Source organism: Pseudophryne corroboree, chromosome 8, assembly GCF_028390025.1.
Source record: "Pseudophryne corroboree isolate aPseCor3 chromosome 8, aPseCor3.hap2, whole genome shotgun sequence".
In the NCBI taxonomy this organism is placed as follows: domain Eukaryota; kingdom Metazoa; phylum Chordata; class Amphibia; order Anura; family Myobatrachidae; genus Pseudophryne; species Pseudophryne corroboree.
The window spans coordinates 431,208,399-431,234,269 of record NC_086451.1 but is presented as its reverse complement, the minus strand read 5'-3'; the positions used below and the strand labels follow the sequence as shown (position 1 = coordinate 431,234,269).

General features: G+C 45.4%; 1 protein-coding gene across 1 annotated transcript in view; it reads right to left on the bottom strand.

Moving 5' to 3' along the window:
- LOC134947918 (mucin-5AC-like) overlaps positions 1-25,871 on the bottom strand; it is a 125,223-nt gene that overhangs the window by 37,867 nt on the left and 61,485 nt on the right. The window contains exon 2 of the mRNA XM_063935735.1: positions 3,493-4,263. Coding sequence (XP_063791805.1) covers positions 3,493-4,263 — 771 coding nt within the window. The remainder of the gene's footprint in view (positions 1-3,492; positions 4,264-25,871) is intronic.

Genomic DNA, 25,871 nt, shown 5'->3' with positions numbered 1-25,871 from the left:
CACAACATCTGCCCCACAGACACTCACCCCGTCCCCCACCAGACCAGTCCCCGCACACTCACCCCGTCCCCCACCACACCTGTCCCTGTTCCCCACCACACCTGTCATTGCACACTCACCCTGTCACCCACCAGACCTGTACTCCATGCCCCCAGCGTGATGAAACAAGGTTGTGGCTTGAGAGTACGGAGTTCCCTGTGAGGCCACACCCACCATCCCAGGAGTTCGCACAAAGACCAAACCCCCCCTCCGCCCGCCTTTCCCTATCGAGGTGCCCCCCCCTGTCATTTTGTTCTGGATCCGCCCCTGTCTGGTGCAGTGCACCGGCTGCACTGCTGATAGTTCTGCCACTGCGTCCAAGTGCTCCAATCCTTCACTGCTACATGCTATCAAGTTGAGTTGGCCCTAGGCTTGGAAGGCATGCTCCTGGGAATTCCAAATGCTCAATCAATTTGCCTAGTTTGTCTATGCTCAGGGCTGGCTCTGTTTTGGGTATATCAGTTGAGTGAAATGGTCCTAGTGCCCAGACCACTCTTATTCACCTGGGGACACACTTAAACTGACCTGTCCTGGCCAGCGGTGCCTCCTCTTCTTTTCTTCTTCTAGCCAGCACTTTCTGTCTGCCCTCTTGAGCCAGCAGGTGGTCCCGGCACCGGACAACTGTTGCAGCTTTACTGTCCGGCTGGGGACACAGCACCCATGCAACCTGCTGCTCTTCCAGAGCAGACACACTCTCCCAGAGCCTGGACACATTTCCACAGGAACGTCAGTCAGCCAGTCAGTGCTGGTGCCCCCAAGCCACTGAAGTGACTGCGGGTGCTATTGCCACGCCACTGCCCCTACCACTGCGTTCTGTCTGAGGGACTGTCATGCCCCAGTCCAACACTGCTCCTTGATGATATGCTATACATTTTAGAGGTTTGAACAAGTTGTCTGCTACAATATTTCAGGTAGAGAGTGGAAATCAAAATAGTAAGTCAACCAAAGCTTAGCATTTGTTTTCTTAAGATATACATTGTCTAACAATTAAGCAATGTACTGTATTTAAAACCTGAATGGACATTTTACATTATACATGGAAATTGTGGGTGTAGCTAGATCAGAACCACAATTTGCAAGTATCTTAATCTTATCAAATCTCATTTATTCCTAGATATAGTCTTGTTAGCTCTTTCTGAACCCTACAAAATTAGACATCAGATTTAAGGTGGTACATTGGGTACATTGGGACGATTCCACGGCTGATGCTGTGTTGTTACATGCAGCATTAATGATACATTGCACCATCATACTGCAGAATGTTTAGTGTTTTTCGGAAGTTGCAATGTATCATTACATCGCATTGCAGTGTCTGGTTGCACCATCATATGGTGTGTACCCAGCTTTACTGGTCTGTATCTTCCAGTTTATGATCCATGTGATCAGAGGCGTATCTAGGGTAGGGCGAGTGGGGCACGTGCCCTGGGCGCCTTGGCAGGCCCAGGAGAGGGGGGCGCCGTCGGCGGCCAGGGCATCATGCCCCACTCGCCCCCATCAACCCTAAATGTGAGGGGAGGAGAGCGCAGCGTCTCTCCCTCACCGCCGCTGCCAGCACTAGCAGCGCTGCCAGCAGCGCTGATGTGTCTGGTCTCCGGCGTTAGCCAATCAGAGCTTGCGGACCGGCTCCTGATTGGCTGCCGGTCCGCGAGCTCTGCTTGGCTAGCGAACCGGCGCCAGACAGCCGCCGGAGACCTGGAGCGGTAAGGGGAAGGAGAGGCGCTGCGCTCTCCTCCCCTCACATAGAGCAAGCGGCCGGTGAGTTACGGGGGGGGGGGGGGTCGGGTGTTCGGCGGCACAGTGGGGCATGTATCTGGCACCAAATGGGGCATGTAACTGGCACTGAGTGGGGCCTGGCACTGTGGGGCATGTATCTGGCACTGTGGGGCAATGTAACTGGCACTGTGGGGCTTGTATCTGGCACTGTGGGGCATGTAACTGGCACTGTGGGGCATGCATCCGGCACTGTTGGGCAATGTAACTGGCACTGTGGGGCAATGTATCTGGCATTGTGGGGCAATGTATCTGGCACTGTGGGGCATGTATCTGGCACTGTGGGGCAATGTATCTGGCACTGTGGGGCAATGTATCTGGCACTGTGGGGCAATGTAACTGGCACTGTGGGGCAATGTATCTGGCACTGTGGGGCAATGTATCTGGCACTGTGGGGCATGCATCCGGCACTGTGGGGCAATGTAACTGGCACTGTGGGGCAATGTATCTGGCACTGTGGGGCAATGTATCTGGCACTGTGGGGCAATGTATCTGGCACTGTGGGACATGTATCTGGCACTGTGGGGCAATGTATCTGGCACTGTGGGGCAATGTATCTGGCACTGTGGGGCAATGTAACTGGCACTGTGGGGCAATGTATCTGTCACTGTGGGGCAATGTATCTGGCGCGGTGGGGCAATGTATCTGGCACTGTGGGGCAATGTATCTGGCACTGTGGGGCAATGTATCTGGCCCTGTATGGCATGTATCTGGCACTGTGGGGCATGTATCCGACACTGTGGGGCATGTATCCGGCACTGTGGGGCAATGTAACTGGCACTGTGGGGCAATGTAACTGGCACTGTGGGGCAATGTAACTGGCACTGTGGGGCATGTATCTGGCACTGAGTGGGGCATGTATCTGGCACTGTGGGGCATTGTATCTGGCACTGTGGGGAAATGTAACTGGCACTGTGGGGCATGTATCTGGCACTGAGTGGGGCATGTAACTGGCACTGTGGGGCATGTATCCGGCACTGTGGGGCAATGTAACTGGCACTGTGGGGCATGTATCCGGCACTGTGGGGCATGTATCCGGCACTGGGACAATGTAACTGGCACTGTGGGGCAATGTAACTGGCACTGTGGGGCATGTATCTGGCACTGAGTGGTGCATGTATCTGGCACTGTGGGGCATTGTATCCGGCACTGTGGGGCATGTAACTGGCACTGTGGGGCATGTATCCGGCACTGTGTGGCAATGTAACTGGCACTGTGGGGCATGTATCTGGCACTGAGTGGGGCATGTATCTGGCACTGTGGGGCAATATATCTGGCACTGTGGGGCATGTATCCGGCACTGTGGGGCAATGTAACTGGCACTGCGGGCCATTTTAAGTGGCCACACCCCTTCTGGAGCGTGGCCACACCCCTTCTGGGGCGCCTTCGACGCGCGCACATGCTTTTTTTGTGTGTTTTTTTTTTGGGGGGGGGCGCCATTTTCCATTTTGCCCTGGGCTCCGAAAACCCTAGCTACGCCTCTGCATGTGATGCATTGCATTTGAATCACTAGATTTTAAGCTTGCAGTGGAATGGTTGGTAAGACTATACGGGATACTGTTCATAGCAATAAGCATTATCACCACAGGTAATACGTAAGGTTCATACAGTACTGTATATTGATGTTTTATTGGTCAAAATTGATCTCCCATCCCCGTGTGTTTTTGCTATGAAAGAACTCACCTGTGAAACTTTCAGGAGTGGAAACGGACGTGCTCGTTGGTATACTGGACCCAGAACTGGATTGTGTTTTGTTACTGGTTTGGGTTATGCCATTCATTGTTGGACTTGGCATAGCTGTAGATGATGTACTAGTCTGAAATGATTTTGATGATGTTAGAATATTAGTATTAATTGTTGACTGACCGTTCAGTGTTCCAAGAGACATTGTCCGCATGCTATTGGTGGAAGAAGGCATTGGTTGTATAGTTGATGATCTGCTTGCGGAAGCGCTGTACCAAGAAACTGGTTTACTGGTTGATAATGAGCTATTACCCACAGTAACAAATGAAGTCACTGGATTATTGTTCAATGGAATATTATTTACTGGTTTGATAGTCAGTGATGGTGTACTTGAGATAGACACCTGTTTATTGACTGATGTGGGATGACTATTAGAAACCAACCTACTTGTAGAACTTATGTGTCTAGTAAATCTAGTAGAGGGAGGAGTCACATGTTTAGTTGAAGATATATGTTTATAGGTTGTTTGTCTGGTGTTACTAGTTGTTGTTGAGTGACTGCTGTGTTTGTTAGATATCAACGTGCTAGTGCTTGGTATTGGATGTATACTGGTTTTTAGAGAAAGACGAGTTGTGCTAGTGATGGGAGCCACTGTGGTGCTAGTTGTATTGTGGGAGAATTGTTTTTTGAGGTTTTCAAGAGCTGCAAGGAAATCATTGATGGTCTCATATAAGGAGAATGGGATTGATGGCTGGCTTTCCACGGTGGAAACTAAGAAAGAGGACAAAGATATACAAACAATTACAGTTTGAATGGAAATACAGCTCAAATACTATACTATATTATAATATTTCTAGTAGAGGGACCCGGCATGTCCCGGGTAACCTCAGTCTACCCCCCCTCCCCACACACACACACACACTCAAGTGCATCCTCTCTCCGCTCCTCCACCCACCACAATGTTTTCCCCACCCAATCCCTGCTTCTCATTACCCTTCTCCGTCACCTACACTCAATTTTGCCACACTCAACATCCTTTTCCCACTCCACCCTCCAATACTTTACCAGAAGCACGGAGCTTTTTCCTCTTTTCAGGTGCTAGGTCTGTCCCGACTCTTTACCAGTGGTAGCCATTGGAGTGTGCGCACAGACAGACCAAAGCACATTATTGTATAAATTATTTATATCGTGAACTACTATTATGCAGTACTATACAGATCATTTAATCATTCACATCAGTCTCTGCCCCATACCACACTGACACACAATAGGGCTATTATTTTGTCTGCAGCCAATTACCTATGCAAACCCATTACATATTACACTTGAATGGAATCAAATTCATGCAGTACTAACCACTATGCAAACGTACTGCTCAATTTATACATTTTGAATCATATTTGTAACACCATTACAAATCATTACTGTTGACATGCAAACAAATAATGTAATTATTCATATGAATTTTTGTTTTTTACGTAACATAATATCCTTCTGTATTTATTGAATGCACATCTTTTTATTTTTTATTTTTATTTTTACGATATTCTTGCTAACTTTGGACCCAATTCAGATGTGGTCGTTCTTGGGATTGCTGTTGCAATCTTTTGGCGTACGCAATTGCGATTATATGCTACTAAGGGAAGAAGCTAATAGGGACGCCCACTGCTGCTGCATCATTTGCATCTGACGGCGTATAATTGCTGATACATCGGTACCATCATTGCAAATCAGAACATTTTGCAGAGTCTGAGTGCCTCTGTAGATGCGCAGGCTCAGCTGCTTTCCCAGGGCGCAGGGGGCTCTCCAGTACCAAGTAAGATCGCAACTGCTAATTTATACATGACCAGAAAACACATCTGAATGGCCATGACATGCTTGCTTTGTCCGGCCTCTTCATGTTACCACCTCCAAACACTGTCTTCCCGTCACTCACCGTGCAACAAATTCACTTGAACACTGTGGCTCAGACGCTTGCGCTCTACGAAAACAATGGTCGATATACGTACAATAGCCATTTTGTGACCGCATCTGAAATAGGCCCTTTAGCACTGTCTGTTTCATTTATATTTGCTGGGTCACACACACACACACACACACACACACACACACACACACACACACATACTGCACTGGAAGCTCGGACTTAAGGTGGGTACACAATAGGCGCTGTGCTCGGTGAGCGCCGCTGCCTAGTGTTTCCCCTCCTGGGCCGGGCCACCCGACAGCGGTCATATACACTGTGCAATATCACTAATGATATCACAGAGTGACATTATGCCGCGGCCGGCCGCAGCATGCAGTTTTGGACGATGAGACCAAATTAAGCTGCATTCATGACCAACACCGAGGATCGTTAACAGCGCGTGGCCGCACATCGCTCATCGTCGGAGTCATACACACTTAGCGATAAAGTAAACAACGTAGCTCAGGAAGGGTTAAAATGAGCTACGTTGTTTTTCTTTATCGCTAAGTGTGTACTCACCTTTAGACTTCTAGTAGCATATTCTATTTACAAAAAAAAGTATTTTTAAAAATAGAAGAAAAAAACTATTTTAATATACTTTACTATGGAAAAAAATATATTTTATTTTTCTTTCCTTGTGCCTTTATTATCACTATATTAGAAATGGAGATTGGGATAGTGATAGAGCAGCCAGTGGTATACTGTATATTGGGGAGCCCTATTGTCATCAAAAACATTTCCAAGGGATTTGCGGGAACTTTTTCACATCATAACTAGTGATGAGCGGGTTCGGTTCCACGGAATCCGAACCCCCCCGAACTTCACCCATTTTACACGGGTCCGAGGCAGACTCGGATCCTCCCGCCTTGCTCGGTTAACCCGAGCGCGCCCGAACGTCATCATCCCGCTGTCGGATTCTAGCGAGATTCGTATTCTATATAAGGAGCCACGCGTCGCCACCATTTTCACTCGTGCATTGGAGATGATAGGGAGAGAACGTGTGCAGCGTTCTCTCAGTTGTGTTCATTGTGCTGCAAATATCTGTGCTCTTTGTGCTGCAAATATCTGTGCTCAGTGTGCTTGCAAATATCTGTGCTCAGTGTGCTAAAAATATCTACGTTCTCTGCCTGAAAAACGCTCCATATCTGTGCTCAGTGTGCTGCAAATATCTCTGCTCAGTGTGCTTTATTGTGGGGACTGGGGACCACCAGTATTATAGTAGGAGGACAGTGCAGAGTTTTGCTGAACAGTGACCACCAGTATTATACGTTCTCTGCCTGAAAAACGCTCCATATCTGTGCTGCATTGTAGTATATAGTAGGACAGTGCAGAATTTTGCTGACCAGTGACCACCAGTATTATATCAGTACGGTACAGTAGTCCACTGCTCTACCTACCTCTGTGTCGTCAAGTATACTATCCATCCATACCTGTGGTGCATTTCAGTTTTGCGCAGTATATATATAGTAGGAGGACAGTGCATAATTTTGCTGACCACCAGTATATAATATACAGGTTGAGTATCCCTTATCCAAAATGCTTGGGATCAGAGGTATTTTGGATATGGGATTTTTCCGTATTTTGGAATAATTGCATACCATAATGAGATATCATGGCAATGGGACCTAAATCTAAGCACAGAATACATTTATGTTTTATATGCACCTTATACACACAGCCTGAAGGTCATTTTAGCCAATATTTTTTATAACTTTGTGCATTAAACAAAGTGTATCTACATTCACGCAATTCATTTATGTTTCATATACACCTTATACACACAGCCTAAGGTCATTTAATACAATATTTTTAATAACTGTGTGTATTAAACAAAGTTTGTGTACATTGAGCCATCAGAAAACAAAAGTTTCACTATCTCACTCTCGCTCAAAAAAGTCCGTATTTCGGAATATTCCGTATTTCGGATATTTGAATATGGGATACTCAACCTGTATAGCAGTACGGTACAGTAGGCCACTGCTCTACCTACCTCTGTGTCGTCAAGTATACTATCCATCCATACCTGTGGTGCATTTTAGTTGTTGTGCGCAGTATATATAGTAGGAGGACAGTGCATAATTTTGCTGACCACCAGTATATAATATATAGCAGTACGGTACAGTAGTCCACTGCTCTACCTACCTCTGTGTCGTCAAGTATACTATCCATCCATACCTGTGGTGCATTTAAGTTTTGCGCAGTATATATATATAGTAGGAGGACAGTGCATAATTTTGCTGACCACCAGTATATAATATATAGCAGTACGGTACAGTAGTCCACTGCTCTACCTACCTCTGTGTCGTCAAGTATACTATCCATCCATACCTGTGGTGCATTTAAGTTTTGCGCAGTATATATATATAGTAGGAGGACAGTGCATAATTTTGCTGACCACCAGTATATAATATATAGCAGTACGGTACATTAGTCCACTGCTCTACCTACCTCTGTGTCATCAAGTATACTATCCATCCATACCTGTGGTGCATTTAAGTTTTGCGCAGTATATATATATATATATATATATATATATAGTAGGAGGACAGTGCATAATTTTGCTGACCACCAGTATATAATATATAGCAGTACGGTACAGTAGGCCACTGCTCTACCTACCTCTGTGTCGTCAAGTATACTATCCATCCATACCTGTGGTGCATTTTAGTTGTTGTGCGCAGTATATATAGAAGGAGGACAGTGCATAATTTTGCTGACCACCAGTATATAATATATAGCAGTACGGTACAGTAGGCCACTGCTCTACCTTCCTCTGTGTCGTCAAGTATACTATCCATCCATACCTGTGGTGCATTTTAGTTGTTGTGCGCAGTATATATAGTAGGAGGACAGTGCATAATTTTGCTGACCACCAGTATATAATATATAGCAGTACGGTACAGTAGTCCACTGCTCTACCTACCTCTGTGTCGTCAAGTATACTATCCATCCATACCTGTGGTGCATTTAAGTTTTGCGCAGTATATATATATAGTAGGAGGACAGTGCATAATTTTGCTGACCACCAGTATATAATATATAGCAGTACGTTACAGTAGTCCACTGCTCTACCTACCTCTGTGTCATCAAGTATACTATCCATCTATACCTGTGGTGCATTTTAGTTGTTGTGCGCAGTATATATAGTAGGAGGACAGTGCATAATTTTGCTGACCCCAGCATATAATATATAGCAGTACGGTACAGTAGGCCACTGCTCTACCTACCTCTGTGTCGTCAAGTATACTATCCATCCATACCTGTGGTGCATTTTAGTTGTTGTGCACAGTATATATAGTAGGAGGACAGTGCATCATTTTGCTGACCACCAGTATATAATATATAGCAGTACGAAACAGTAGTCCACTGCGCTACCTCTGGGTCGTCAACTATACTACAAAAGTTCAGTAAAATGACCCAAAAATCAAAATTAAAAGCGTCTGATGAGAAGTGTAAACTTGCCAATATGCCATTTACGACACGGAGTGGCAAGGAACGGCTGAGGCCCTGGCCTATGTTCATGGCTAGTCGTTCAGATTCACATGAGAATGGAAGCACTCATCCTCTCGCTAGAAAACTGCAGTGCCACTCCTAGATGGGTCAGGTGTTTGTGTCAGCCACTTGTGTCATTTAGCTTAGCCATCCAGCGACCTTGGTGCACCTCTTTTTTTCTTTGCATCATGTGCTGTTTGGGGACTATTTTTTAAATCTGCCATCCTGTCTGACACTGCAGTGCCACTCCTAGATGGGCCAGGTGTTTGTGTCGGCCACTTGTGTTGCTTAGCTTAGCCATCCAGCGACCTTGGTGCTTGTGAGGTGTGAGGTGTTCAGAATAGACTGGAAATTAGTGGAAATTATGGTTATTGAGGTTAATAATACTATGGGATCAAAATGACCCCCAAATTCTATGATTTAAGCTGTTTTTGAGGGGTTTTTGTAAAATAAAACACCCGAATCCAAAACACACCCGAATCCGACAAAACATTTTCAGGGAGGTTTTGCCAAAACGCGTCCGAATCCAAAACCAAAACACAAAACCCGAGAAATGTCCGCTGCACATCACTAATCATAACTAGTCGTGCTACTGCTGGGAAAAGTCAAACATAGAGTAAGCACCATCTGATAATATACTGTAGTAAAAGGGATGGGGGGCTTGGACTGAACACCCTAATGTTACAGGCTGAAAAAATGACAGGAGCTGAAGGGTTGGTAGTTTATCTACAGAGCTGATTGGTTGGTAGTTTATCTCTGCCTTGTCAAGGTGAACTTCATCGGATGGGTCCTAACACCCCTAATACTAACGCATGACATGATTTATCCAGTACTTACCTGCAATAATACGTTCTAACTGATTACCGTGCTTTTATGTAACTCACAGAAGTCCAAAACAACTTATTGTATCAAAGAATATTTACAATATTCATTTCAATGGACACATTTTCTTTCTAAAAACTTAAGTGGTGACATTGGACCTCACGAAGTATCAGCAATTTATTTATTTATTTTTTTATTACCAGGTATTTATATAGCACACACATATTCTGCAGTGCTGTACAGAGAATATTTGCCCATTCACATCAGTCCCTGCCCCAGTGGAGCTTACAATCTATATTCACTATCACATGTACATACACACACATTCATACTAGGGTTAATTTTTATTTTTTTTGTTGGGAGCCAATTAACCTACCAGTATATTTTTGGATTGTGGGAGGAAACCAGAGTACCCTGAGGAAACCCACGCAAGTACGGGGAGTATATACAAACTCCACACAGTTAGGGCCATGGTGGGAATTGAACCTATGATCTCAGTGCTGTGAGGCAGTAATGCTAACCATTACACCATCCGTACTGCCCGTGATATCAGACCACATTGGTTATGTAGATATAGGTGCAGATGTATTAACCTAGAGAAGGTATAAAGAAGTGATAAAGCAGTGATAAGTGCAAGGTGAAAACGCACCAGCCAATCAGCTCCTAACTGTCATTTTTCAAATCCGTAATCATTGGCTGGTGCGTTATCACCTTGCACCTTATCACTTCTTTATCACTTCTCCAGGTTATAACTGCCCCTCTGTCCTCAGGACCCCACACAGTTCATGTTTTCCAGGTCACCTGTATATTTTTTAAATTTCTAATTTGTAAAATACTTACTATATTGCAATCATATAGCTTCTATTAGGATATGACCTATCTTACCTGCAATCAGTGAGCTCAGCCCCAGGACCATCATTGTGTAGGCACCCAGCATTGTGTTGTAGAGAACAGGATCTGGATAATAAAATTCCAGTGTGCAGACTGTGGAGGAGAGACTCAGCAGGGTGCATGTGCTATATATCTGCACGGGGAGTGGGTGTTAGGGTGTGATCGCTAGCTGCTATGGCAGATGTCAAAATGTAGCTTGATGTTTGTATTCCTAAAGGATGGATAATGTGGGGAGATGACTGTATAAAATCACTAAATATAGACACAGTTTACTAGGGAGGGGTGTCTTGCTGGACCTGTTTTAGGATCTTTAAGAAACCCCACATAGTGGTTATGCAACTATCAAGTCAGCACAAGACCCACAAAGTAATCTGTCAGTAAAGAGCATTTTGATATTGAACAATTATACTATTGGAAATAGATGTTAGTAAGAATTGTGTTTGACTGTTAAAACAAATTGCTGGATATCGGTGGCGGTTTGGAGTGTCTATATACCTGATTAACTAAGCATAATGTTTGAGTGTCTGTTGTTTCCTGATGGCATTGCTCATTGTTTTTTTCTCTGTCTAAAACCCCGTCTCTGCACCCCTGATGGTGGTGGGTGCGGGTCAGGGCTGGATTGGCCCACAGGAGTACAAGGGAAACCACCAGTGGGCCCCGCTCTCTGGGGACCCGCCTCCTCTTTTAGGGAACAGGTTCCAGACTGTGCATTAAAATGATACATTATACATATGCTATGTTATACCGCACAGGACTATGGTGTATTTTCTACATTGCATTGCTGTTATTAATCTGATACATTATCATGCATGGACAAGCAGTATATACTATATATATTTATCAAGGGGCCCAGGCTATGCACACTCTAATGGATAACCAAGCCTCTGTAGTGGCTGGTCACACCCCTTCAGAAGAATGGTCACACCCCTAAACATGGGCCCCTACCACTGCATCCCCCCAGTGGGCCCTACATGCCCCAGTCCGACACTGGTGCGGGGTCAGGAGTATCATTAACCTACAGTGCACCGGGAGCAGCCGCAACCAATAAAGGGGTGTGGCTTCATGTATGGGGGCGTGGATTTCTTTACAGGGGCATGGCTACGTGTCCCGATAACCGTTTTCGGCACTCCGGGGGTTCGAGAGATGCGGGCTGCCCCCGGAGTGCTGGCTTCTGCAGGGTGAAATGAGCCGGGTGCTGCACATAATGTTACAATGCAGCACCCGGCTCCTATCACTGAGCAGGGAGACAGCACTTTGGTGTCACCAATCCGCGAGTGACACCCGGATGCGGGCTGCACCACTCACACTCCCCTTGTGACGCCACTATGCGGGGTTAAAAATAGAAAATAGTCTTGTACTTCGCAGTGGAACTACAGGTCCCAGCAAGCCTTCCCTAGCATGCCTATACTTGTGGAACAGCAAGTGCCAGCATACCCGGACATTAAGGGCCTGCTATAACCTGTAGTCTGTCTGTAAAGAAAACTAAAATAATGACACTACGCGCACACCAAAGGGGGAAGTTTTTTTTTTAATAAAAAAAATAGAAAAGGCATACCAACCCCTATATCAGATTCGATGGTCTTCCAAAACTAAAAAAGTGCAAATCCAGAGACCAAAGGACAGTACTGTATACTCCGTACACTGCGGTTACTCTCATGAGAATGAATAGGGGAAGTGCTGACTGACTGAGAGCTCCGGTTCCCACGCTTTGCAATCCTGCTGGACCAATTTTAAATTTGTAGCACTTATGTGAAGGTAACTATTTTGTACGGATTGTAAGCTTGCGAGCAGGGCCCTCTTGCCCCTCTGTCTGTCTGTTACTAACCAGTGATTTTTTTTATTACTGTTTTGTTCTCAATTGTAATGGAAAATATTGATGCTACACAAATAAATATTAATAAATCTATGTAATAATTGCATAAGGTCAGCCCGCACAGTGGAAGCCATTATACTGTACGTCAGTGTTTTTTCAACCACTGTGCCGTGATACACTAGTGTGCCCTGAGCAGTCTCCAGGTGTGCCGCCATAGAAGCACAGCCAGGCCCGTCAGTGTTTTGCCACTACTGAGGCCCTGGAATGATCAATACTGGCGGGTTTAGTGGTTGCAGAGCCAGTTCTAATTTTGGGCCCGGGCAGTGTTGGGCTCTTCTGGCTTTCTCAGATGTGGCTCAGGCGTTACCTATGGAGAAGGTGCGACATGACATCATAGGACACGCAACTGCACCATGCATCACCATTATATTTGAATGTACCTTGGCAATATTTAAATCTCGTTCAGGTGCCGCGAGTTGTTAAAGGTTGAAAATCTCTGTTCTGCGTCGTGCACCAACGGTTCCTACTGTGAGGGGAGACAGGTCAGACCACCTGTAGGAGGACACGGCTGACCACCAGGGGGAAATATAGGAGAGGAGTGTGGGACACAGCATGAAGAAAGCAGGATGAGATGGAGCAAAGCAATTTAAACATGCATGGGATAGATGTAAGGATATCCTTACAAAGAAATAAGGACCAAATAAGGTTTGAGATAAAAATTTGTTAAAAAAAGAAAAAAGGGCAGACTAGATGGGCCAAGTGATTCTTACCTGCCGTCAAATTCTATGTTTCTATCCAATGTTACCACTCTGTCAAATTTTCTTCCAACTCCATCTAGTGGAAGGCTTATGGAGATTAGGTCAGAACTAGCAAGACCCCTATACTTGATTTTCAAAAGTTCAATTAGATCAGGCATGGTACCGAAGGATTGGCGTATAGCTGAGGTAGTGCCATTATTTAAAAAGGGATCCAAAAATCATCCGGGTAACTATAGATCGGTTAGTTTGACGTCTATAGTGGGGAAAATATTGGAAGGAATTCTAAGGGATAGCATACAGGAGTATCTACAGACCACTATGATTATTAGCAAGAACCAGCATGGGTTTGCGAGGGACAGATCATGTCAAACTAACTTCATTCTCTTCTACGAGGAAGTGAGCAATAATCTCGACCAGGGAACAGCAGTGGATGTGGTCTACTTTGCAAAAGTATTCGATACAGTGCCTCATAGGAGACTGATCATCAAATTAAAGGAGCTTGACCTAGGAAAAACTATTTGCACATGGATAAGAAACTGGCTGGATAACAGGTTACAGAGAGTAGTGGTTAACGCAAAGTCCTCAAGCTGGACCCCAGTAGTCAGCGGGATACCACAAGGGTCCATACTCGGGCCACTACTGTTCAACATATTTGTCAATGACCTAGAAATAGGCCTGGAAAGCACAGTGTCAATCTTTGCAGATGATACTAAACTGTGTAGGGTAATTAATTCGGAAATAGATGTGGAGTCTCTGCAGAATGATTTATCTAAACTTGAAACCTGGGCGTCTAAATGGAGGATGAGGTTTAATATAGAAAAATGCAAAAACAAACTTGCAACCTACATATTAAATGGGGAAAGTCTAGGGGTAACAGTATTGGAAAAAGATTTGGGAGTACTCATTGATAATAGGCTTAATAACCGTACACAATGTCAAAGCGCAGTAAAAAAGGCAAGTAAGGTGCTAGCGTGCATAAAATGGGGAAATGAGACAAGGGACTCGGATGTAATCCTGCAGCTGTATAAATCCTTGGTACATCCGCACCTGGAATATTGTGTTCAGTTTTGGGCACCACAGTATAAAAAAAGATATCGGTGAACTTGAAAGGGTTCAAAGACGAGCTACTAATTACTAATGACTGGATTACGAGGAAAGGCTTACTAGGTTGAACATGTATACACTAGAAAAGAGGCGTCTAAGAGGAGACATTATTAATATGTTCAAATATGTAAAGGGGCATTACAAAGAGTTATCAGAGGAATTATTTATTAAAAGAACACTATTTAGGACACGTGGGCACTCGCTGAGGCTGGAGGAGAGGAAATTCCTTACTCAACGGAGGAAAGGGTTCTTCACTGTTAGGGCAATAAGGATTTGGAATTTACTGCCAGGGAAGTGTTACGCACACCAGTGCTAACAGAAGTATACCGGTGTATGAACAGAGAGGGATGCAGAGCAAACGAACTCACAGACAGTATAACATAACATACACAGGAGGTGATGGAATAACTAATAAACACAAAGTGAACGGAGAAGCCCGAAGGCTCAGGAACTGGGTGTCTCCCTAGTGTCAGGAATGCTCAGATGGAATAGAGCGGACAATGAAGCGAGATGTAGTGATTTAACATGTGGAGCACCCGAAATTATGTTGCTAAGAGCAACAGGAAAAACCCCAAAGGGTTACCAACGGGTGTGGGAATAAACTCCTTGGTCAGAGATAGAAATATAGACACAAGGAGAGTATCCACAATCCTAACCCCCACTTGCAGGGCACAGGTTCAGCTTACTGCCACTAAACTGACACCTGGACGCCCTGCACAGTAAGAGAGGATTAAGCAGGCAGGTCTGAGAGTACAGCCGCAAACCTGCAAGGTTCACAGAATAGCAAAAGAACCCCAGCAGGTTAAACAACTGACTCCAGTCTTACTGCTAGGTCCGGATTGGCAGAATGAAGTACCGAATCCCAAGGCCTATTTGCAGTAAGCAACAAGTAAATACAAAGTCACACAGTACTAGCTAATTCTCTGGAACTGACTAACAAACAAAGATTCAGCAGCATTTGCCTAGCCTGAGAGGATGGTTTATATAGCAGGTGCTGTCCACGCCCCACTCAGACCTCACAGACTGTGAGCACAAAACCAGCGCCGGATTCCCTGCCGTGCACAGAGCCTGTAACCACTGCACAGTAAAAACCCGGACCGGAGTATCAGCTGCGCTCAGGTTACTTCGCTAACACTTGCCTCCCGGTTGCCATGGCGACGTGGCAGCACAGAGCAGGAGATCCTAACAGGAAGGTAGTAATGGCGGATTCTGTAAATGCATTTAAAAAAGGAATGGATACATTTCTGATTGAAAATGATATCCAAGGTTATAACAATTAAAATATTGACGTTAATCTGGGTGTAACATGATTTATAGTTGTTAACTAGTCATAAAACATTACTTCAGCGGGTATATTATAATCAACACAACTACAGGTTGAATACAATGGGCATTTTGCCTCTATTCAACCTCAATTACTATGTTACTATGTTACTATTACCCCTTTCACATCGCACAAATAACCCGGTATCGACACGGCATATTGCCGTGTGTAAACGTGTCAGTGTGTGATGTGAAAGCACTTTGCGAGAATTAGCGGGTCGTCTGACCCGGTAATTCAACCCGGTATAAAAGAAGGATTATACCCGGGTTGAATACCGGGTCAGGTGCAGTATGAATGGGAGCCGCGTCGATGCGACACGGTTCCCATTCACAGCATAGGGAGAGGCGGCGCAGGAGATGAGCTCATCTCCCAGCGCCGCCTCCACCCCCGCCCCTGCTGCGCCCCCCCCCCCCCTCCCCGCGCTGCTATGGCAACCGGCCCGGTATATTGCCGGGTCGGAAAGCCAGCAAAGGAGAGAAAATGCCGGATCCCACACGGTAAGGACACGTTTCTCTTGCCGGGTGGGATCCGGCATTTGCTATCTGAAAGTGGTATTAGTAGGCCTAGAACAGATTCCCTGGGTCAAAACTCAGCTAGGATCCAATTGGACCACCTCACATTGCTTTCATCCCAATCGGATTGGACAGATTTATAATCATATAAAAGAGCTTGCAGTTCCAATTGTGTAAAGTGATTAAAATGAGCACAAATGTACTGCACAGCTCTGGTTCCTTCATGTAAAGCCAGGGCTGTGTCTAGATAATTTGGCTCCCAGTGCGAGATTTCAAAGTGCATTGACATAAAAAAGCCCCCCCAGATATAAAAGGGCGTGGCTTCTCTAATGAGCGTGGTCTCGGTAAAGTGGGCGTGATAACCTTACACCCCAGTTTTTGACCCTGCACCAACAGACCTCAGCCACATAGGGAAAAAAATAAATTCCACCATTTTAATCTCCACACTGTAATGCCCCTTGCACCATATTATGCCCCATGCACCATCGTATACCTCACACCGCAATGCCGGTGATACATTATGTCCTACAGTAAAACTTCCAATTACTTTTAAATTACCAGCTCGTTGTCAATGGTTTAATGCACTGGGTTTCATGCTCATTGCCAGGGGTTTCATGCACTGGGTGACATGCTCGTTACCAGGGGTTTCATGCACTGGGTATCATGCTCATTGCCAGGGGTTTCATGCGCTGGGTGTCATGCTGGTTGCCAGGGGTTTCATGCGCTGGGTATCATGCTCATTGCCAGGGGTTTCATGCACTGGGTGACATGCTCGTTACCAGGGGTTTCATGCGCTGGGTATCATGCTCATTGCCAGGGGTTTCATGCACTGGGTGACATGCTCGTTACCAGGGGTTTCATGCGCTGGGTATCATGCTCATTGCCAGGGGTTTCATGCGCTGGGTGTCATGCTGGTTGACAGGGGTTTCATGCGCTGGGTATCATGCTCATTGCCAGGGGTTTCATGCACTGGGTGACATGCTCGTTACCAGGGGTTTCATGCGCTGGGTATCATGCTCATTGCCAGGGGTTTCATGCACTGGGTGACATGCTCGTTACCAGGGGTTTCATGCGCTGGGTATCATGCTCATTGCCAGGGGTTTCATGCGCTGGGTGACATGCTCGTTACCAGGGGTTTCATGCGCTGGGTATCATGCTCATTGCCAGGGGTTTCATGCGCTGGGTGTCATGCTGGTTGCCAGGGGTTTCATGCACTGGGTGACATGCTCATTGCTATGGGTATCATGCTCTGGGATCCATACTCATTGCCAGGCGTTTCATGCTCTGTGATGGGTGTAATGCTCATTACCAGGGATAATACTCATTGTCAGGAGTGTGTATTGCTAGTTGCCTGGGGTAATGTTCGTTGTCAGGGGTGTGTACAGCCAGCTACAGCCAGCCAGCTCCAGACACGTGTGTACAGCCAGCCCCAGCCAACCAGTCAGCACCAGTCAGCCAGCCAGCTCCCTTGCCCGCTAACTCCCTCGCACCCTCTCCTCCGTCATAAAAGATACCATCATAGTACTCCGTTCTGGGGCGGAGTTTTGCTAAATGATGCGCTGCGTAGGGATGTCATGAGCGGAGTGCTATTGACAGGGAGGAGGAGGAGCAGTGACAGCAGTCTGGAAAGGGGAAAAGTGCTGTGGCGGGCGCCCCGTGCAGTTGCACGTCTTGCACGCCGGTAAAAATGCCACTGTGTAAAGCCAACATATAATGTAATCAAAAGTTTTTATTACCCACGTCTTTGATCAGTGGGAAACTGACTAGAGGAGATTTCTCATCATTTATTGTGGGTGTCAGTGTGGTTGGACAATTACTCTTTATATTGTTTTTCACCCTCTAAGGACTATATTCAATGCCTACAAATCACAGCCACCAAACAGCAATATTTTAATGTAGCTTTTAATATCCCTTTGATGCCACATTCATTCTCAGCCTACATACTGAGCATGCATAGAAAATGGGCCCCGTATACGGAAGTATACGTATGGCAATGTCAGGTCCGGGTGTTTTTGTGAATCCGTTAACCCGGGACCAACCACAGGTGTAGGTGCTGGGGTATGAAGAAAGCAGGGAGGACGAAGAAAGTTCCGTTCTATATATTTATTGAAATTAACAATTCCAGTAAAGAGTTAAATGACAAGTTTGTTAATCATCATATCATACTGAAGTATTGCAGGAATGGCAGAAATAATATGCAGGATAAATCTCAAAGACAAATAAAAGAAATGTTCATGGTACTGTATGCAAAAACAAGCTGATGAATAAATGTTGAATTATCCAAATATAAACAAGCTTTGATGCTGAACTGCAGAATGTGATTAACTGGATAATGCAGACATGAAGAAATAACTGTAAGGATTTGCAAAGGAGTTTTGAGAGTTAACTGAGAGACTGTGAAGAATTATCCTTGTTATGACAACATAGCAAATATAAAGTACTGAATTGGGTTACTTGCGGGTTCCGGAGATCACTGTGAAACTGTAGTAGATGACAAGGTGATGAATGGGTTAAATGCAGAGTTGAACAAACGAACAGCTGAGGGAAATGGAATCCTCCAAACTTTGTATGGTAGACAGACAAGGTAACCTCATGCAAGACTCTGGGAAGTCAACTGTTTCCAGTAGGTGTGCAATTAACTGACAGCACAGCAGAGAGCCGGTGGATCTTTCAGCAGTGAAGGCTGCAGACGGACCTCTGGGAACGGAGGCGATATCTGGACCACGGGAATCACACAGGAATGCACGGAGAGAGCTCAGAGCTAGAGCACAGCGTTGATACAACAAAGCAGAGGCCCAGAGTAACATAATCCCAGCCTACTTAAAGGCAGCACAAGCACGGGATTGGCTTACACCTGCCCACAGGTGTTTTCACAAGTGCTCTATATTACCTATTTGGTCTCCAACATGGCCACCTCCTATACAGCAGACACACCGCAGTGCCTTAGGCCATTTGGTCCCCGCACTCACAGTTCCCAGATTCTGCATTACCTGTGCCACCGATCACGCCGCGTCCCCACACGGGCGCACAGCACTGCGAGCAACCGCACTGGCAACGGATGAACCCCAGAACCCGCAGAGGTGAGAAACCGGTTCGTGACAGTACCCCCTCTTCTAAGGGTGGTCTCCGAACACCTTTGAACCTTATCAGGATTTTTGGAGAAGTATTTCTGTACCAGTCTTGGAGCATGAACATCTTCAGAGAAAACCCAGGATCTCTCCTCCGGACCGTAACCCTTCCAGTCGACCAGAAACTGTAAACGTCCATATCGGGAACGTGAGTCCACAATCTCTTTAACCTCAAATTCCTCATTCTGCAAAGAGTGAACTTTAGGAGATTTGGACTGGGTAGTACGGAACTTATTGAGAATCAAAGGCTTCAGTAAAGATGTATGAAAGGCGTTAGGAATTCTCAAAGACGGTGGCAACTTGACTTTGTATGACACAGGGTTGAGTACTTTTACAATGGGAAATGGACCAATAAACTTGGGAGCAAATTTCTTAGAAGGAACTTTGAACCTGAGATTGCGCGTAGAAATCCAAACTTGGTCTCCCACCTTGTAATTCGGTACAGCTTTACGTTTTCTATCTGCAAAAGATTTATAACGAGCGGAAGTTTTGACCAACGACTTACGCACACAACTCCAGATTCTGGATAGACGTTGAAGCTCTTGATCTGCTGCTGGAACCTCTAGGGCTGGCAATGGATGGAACTCCGGCACACGAGGATGAAAGCCGAAGTTAACATAAAAGGGCGTAGATTCTGAAGACAAATGGAAGAGATTATTATGAGCAAATTCTGCCAATGGAAGGTAGTCAACCCAGTCATCCTGTGAGGACGATATATATAGCCGGAGAAATGTTTCAAGGTCTTGGTTTACTCTCTCAGTTTGTCCATCTGTCTGAGGATGATATGCAGAAGAAAAGTTCAACTTGACATTTAAAGACGAACAAAGCGACCTCCAAAACTTGGCCACAAACTGTGTTCCCCGATCAGAGATGATCTCTTGAGGAAGGCCATGCAACTTGAAGATTTCAGAGATGAACAATCTGGCTAATAAAGGGGCTGATGGTAACCCAGTTAATGGAATGAAATGTGCCATTTTCGAAAATCGATCCACTATCACCCAAATGGTATTTTGCCCTTTTGATGGAGGTAGATCGGTCACGAAATCCATTGAGATATGAGTCCATGGTTGTTTGGGTATGGATAATGGATGTAATAAACCTGGTGGAGAACTTCTTGGACTCTTATGTTGGGCACATTTAGGACATGCTGCTATAAACTCTTGGACATCGGCTTTGAGACGTGGCCACCAATAAGACTGTTGAATAAATTTGAGAGTCTTTAGAACCCCAGGGTGACCCATGAAGGGGGAGGAGTGAGCCCAGGTAAGCAGCCGTTTTCGAAGATTTGTGGCGACAAAGGTCTTGCCAGGCGGAGGAACTGGAGAGGTTCGAGTCATTAAAAAGGACGTAGGATTCACAATGGCTTGATTCGTGGTAGCATCATTTGATTCAGAAGAAGCAAAGGACCGAGAAAGGGCATCTGCCTTTTTGTTCTGAGATCCTGGACGATAGGTGAGCTTGAAATTAAATCGTGTGAAGAATAGCGCCCATCGAGCTTGTCGTGGATTTAAGCACTGAGCTGACTGCAGATATAGAAGATTCTTATGATCAGTATATACTGTAATGCGATGTTGTGCTCCTTCTAGAAGGTATCTCCACTCCTCAAATGCCAACTTGATGGCAAGTAATTCTTGCTCACCGATTGCATAATTACGCTCGGCCGGGAGGAACTTACGGGAGAAATATCCGCAGGGATGGACTTTTTTATCTTCAAAGACTTGGGATAACACAGCTCCTACTGCTTCTGTAGATGCATCCACCTCTAGTAGAAAGGGACGATTCAAATCAGGCTGTCGAAGAATGGGGGCTGACACAAAGGCTTGCTTTAAATCAGAGAAGGCTTTGATTGCTTCAGAAGACCAGTTCGTAGGATTTGCTCCCTTGCGAGTTAGGGCTGTGATGGGAGCAGCTAACGTAGAATAATTCTTAATGAATCTCCTATAGAAATTAGCAAAGCCAAGAAATCGCTGAATCCCCTTGAGAGTTGTAGGAGTGGACCAATCTCGGATAGCTTGCGTCTCTGGGATGGATAGCGGATAAATTTGTCCCCTAGGAGGGGTTTTGCCCGGAACCAGGACGACTGGGCAGTCCCATTCGCGATGAGGAGGTAGAGAGTCTGCTGCTTGTTTACTGGAAACATCCGCAAAGGATTGATACACCGGAGGTAGATCGAGAAGGCTAATTGACCGTAGAGGTACAATTGAAGCTACACAGTCCTTGGTACAAGATTTACCCCACGAAAGGACTTCCATGGTTTGCCAATTAAGTTGAGGATTATGTTTCTGCAGCCAAGGTAAACCAAGTATCACATCTTGAGAGGCTTTGGGAATCACGTAGAAGGAGAGGTATTCGGAATGGAGCACACCAACTTTCATCTTGAGACATACGGTTCGATGAGTAATTATACCATCTGGAATTCGACTTCCATCCACTGCTGTAACAGCAACTGCTGCTTCCAGAGGCATGGTTTGAACTTTAGACCGTATGACAAAGGCTGAGGAGATGAAGTTCTCGGCTGCCCCGGAATCTAGGAGAGCTGAAACTTTCACTGTAGAACTTGGAACTTCTAATTTAATGGACAAGGTTGGCTCTTTCCCAGAACGTGATTCTAAAGTAACTCCTAGCTTAACCTCTCTTGAATAAGCTAGGAGGCGAGAGTTTCCCGGTCGGAGTTTGCAGAATTTAACTAAATGTTCGGAGGACCCACAGTACATGCAGAGGTTACCCTGTCGACGACGAAGTCGTTCCTCCTCTGTGAGGCGAGAGCGCCCAATCTGCATAGGTTCTTCTGTCGTTACCGGAGACTGTGATGAAGAATCTTGTCGAGGCCAAGGATGATAACGTGGACTGGATCTCTCTGCCCTGGATTTCTCTAAACTTCGCTCCCTGTAACATAGGTCAAGTTTGTTACAGAGAGAAATCAATTCATCCAGTTTAGTTGGCACATCCCGGATAGTTAAATCATCCTTGATTCTCTCTGAAAGTCCATTCCAAAACGCGGCGATCAGGGCCTCCTCATTCCAGTTTAACTCTGAAGACAACGTGCGAAACTGAATAATATATTGACTGACAGGACGTAAACTTTGACGTAGACGGAGAATCTCCAAAGATGCTGAGGTGGTCCTGCCTGGTTCGTCAAAGATTCTCCGGAAGGATAATACGAACTCCTTGTAATTAGAGAGGATAGGATCACCTCTTTCCCATAATGGTGATGCCCACTCCAGAGCCTGACCGGAGAGGAGGGCAATAATATATGCAACCTTAGAACGAGCTGATGGGAAACTGGCGGACAACAGTTCGAACTGGATCTCGCATTGATTCAGGAATCCTCTGCAAAGTTTTGGAGTTCCGTCAAACTTACTCGGAGAGGGTAACTGCAAGCGGGACGTAGGCAGCGTCACAGGAGAAACTGTAGTGGTAACTGGGACAACCGGAGTTGGAATCTGGACTTGAGACGTTTTAATAGCCGTATGAAGAGTCTCTAAACGGTCTGCCATAGTTTGCATAAACTGCACTATTTGTGTCTGTATAGACTCCTGGTTTTCCAGACGGGAAAGGATATCTGACGTAGCACCGCCTCCTGCGAATTGGTCACTTGACGGATCCATGTGGCCAGTGCTTACTGTCAGGTCCGGGTGTTTTTGTGAATCCGTTAACCCGGGACCAACCACAGGTGTAGGTGCTGGGGTATGAAGAAAGCAGGGAGGACGAAGAAAGTTCCGTTCTATATATTTATTGAAATTAACAATTCCAGTAAAGAGTTAAATGACAAGTTTGTTAATCATCATATCATACTGAAGTATTGCAGGAATGGCAGAAATAATATGCAGGATAAATCTCAAAGACAAATAAAAGAAATGTTCATGGTACTGTATGCAAAAACAAGCTGATGAATAAATGTTGAATTATCCAAATATAAACAAGCTTTGATGCTGAACTGCAGAATGTGATTAACTGGATAATGCAGACATGAAGAAATAACTGTAAGGATTTGCAAAGGAGTTTTGAGAGTTAACTGAGAGACTGTGAAGAATTATCCTTGTTATGACAACATAGCAAATATAAAGTACTGAATTGGGTTACTTGCGGGTTCCGGAGATCACTGTGAAACTGTAGTAGATGACAAGGTGATGAATGGGTTAAATGCAGAGTTGAACAAACGAACAGCTGAGGGAAATGGAATCCTCCAAACTTTGTATGGTAGACAGACAAGGTAACCTCATGCAAGACTCTGGGAAGTCAACTGTTTCCAGTAGGTGTGCAATTAACTGACAGCACAGCAGAGAGCCGGTGGATCTTTCAGCAGTGAAGGCTGCAGACGGACCTCTGGGAACGGAGGCGATATCTGGACCACGGGAATCACACAGGAATGCACGGAGAGAGCTCAGAGCTAGAGCACAGCGTTGATACAACAAAGCACTGGCCCAGAGTAACATAATCCCAGCCTACTTAAAGGCAGCACAAGCACGGGATTGGCTTACACCTGCCCACAGGTGTTTTCACAAGTGCTCTGTATTACCTATTTGGTCTCCAACATGGCCACCTCCTATACAGCAGACACACCGCAGTGCCTTAGGCCATTTGGTCCCCGCACTCACAGTTCCCAGATTCTGCATTACCTGTGCCACCGATCACGCCGCGTCCCCACACGGGCGCACAGCACCGCGAGCAACCGCACTGGCAACGGATGAACCCCAGAACCCGCAGAGGTGAGAAACCGGTTCGTGACAGGCAACCACTTCAGTTTGATTCTGGACTACAGGATGAGGGTCCACATCTCTTTGCTATCCTTCTTCTACTGACTTTTGGATCTTTGCATTTAAAGATACCAACTGATTGCAGGTAGTTTCTCTTTGGCCACTTCTATTGCAATGTCTACATACACGCTGACTAAGGTCTAAGAGGCATCTTTTGGTGCTCTGTCGGTAGTCCCACCAAGAATAATTTGTTGCCATCTCTTGAAGCACCAGTCTGTCTCTTCCCAGAACTGGGCTTGTTTATTCCTGGAATTCTGCAATTTACTATATGGCACATTTCAGTTATACTGTAGCATTGACAGGTCAGTCCTAGGGGCCTTAGCACCCTGTGCAACAAATTCTTTCAGTGTATGTGATCTCATGATTCCCTGCTGCATGGTCTCTGGAGGGTATTCATTTTCTAGGAACCCTGGCCTCAGGAATAGTCATTGATCTCCCCACCACTTTAATGACAGCTTCTTTGAAGTTCAAGAATGATCTATTTGGAAACTGTAGCTAAAGAAGGCGTAACTGCACCTTCACAATCTCACTACTGCTGAATTAATATCTCATCTGTTGGATTGACAGCTTATAGGTCTTGAAGTGTCTCCTGCAGACTGAGAGCAAAGTCATGCAGTGCCTCTCTGGGTTGTGGTTTTCTGGGGTAGTGCAGCTTAATCTCAGACAACGTTCTTGTGTGGAAGGTGGTGGCTAGTCTGAGATTTTCATTCTTCCACTGGCCATGAAGTCACTTCTCTCAGGACTGTGTCTTTCAGATGCCCTACCAGGATCTCCACATGCTGTGGCTCTGATAATGGATACAGGTGGAACATCAACTTCATTTTGCTTTTTAATTCTGTCAATGTATTCCCTTCAGAATCTTGAGCGTCTCCATTATATGTTGGAAGTCATGGGGCCCCAAAGTCATAGGGCAATGTAATCGGGTTTAATTGAACTGTAGACCCGGTTCCATAGCTGCTCTGTCCCTTGACATTTCTGTGTCAATGAACCTCTTCTCTTTAATGTTCTTTGTGATGCTAAATGTGACACTCAGGTAAGTTGTTGGAAAATGTATGGCACAGGTAAGTATTGTGTTAATGAGAGATGTACTTCTTACCAGATTCTGATGACTTGTCCATCTGGCTAACTCAAGTTTACCTGTAGTTCAGCAGAGAGGTAAAGAGATTTCCTTCCACACAGAAAGCAATATGTTTGCCTCACCTCCCTATCTTTTCTGCACATCTCTGATAGACTTTTTACTCCAGAGATTTGACTTTAAAAATTATTAGAAATGAAATATTTCTACTATATTCTTTGTATTTTTCATATACTTTATATAGTCAAAACTCTGGCGTATACGTTGGTATGACAGGAAAGGCTCTGCCTCACCTGCCTCACCCCACCGCACGTCACTGTTGTGCGGCAAAGGTCTTCCTCATAAATAGTTTAGCTCCTTTTTACAAATGAGTCTTTTTCCACATTTCATTAGTTGTTGCTTCAAATGATTTCAGTACCTGGCATAGGGGGTAATTCTGAGTTGATCGCAGCAGCAAGTTTGTTAGCAATTGGGCAAAACCATGTGCACTGCAGGGGGGGCAGATATAACATTTGCAGAGAGAGTTAGATTTGGGTGGGTTATTTTGTTTCTGTGCAGGGTAAATACTGGCTGCTTTATTTTTACACTGCAATTTAGATTTCACTTTGAACACACCCCACCCAAATCTAATCTCTCTCTGCACATGTTATATCTGCCCCCCTGCAGTGCACATGGTTTTGCCCAACTGCTAACAAATTTCCTGCTGCGATCAACTTGGAATTACCCCCATAGAGCAG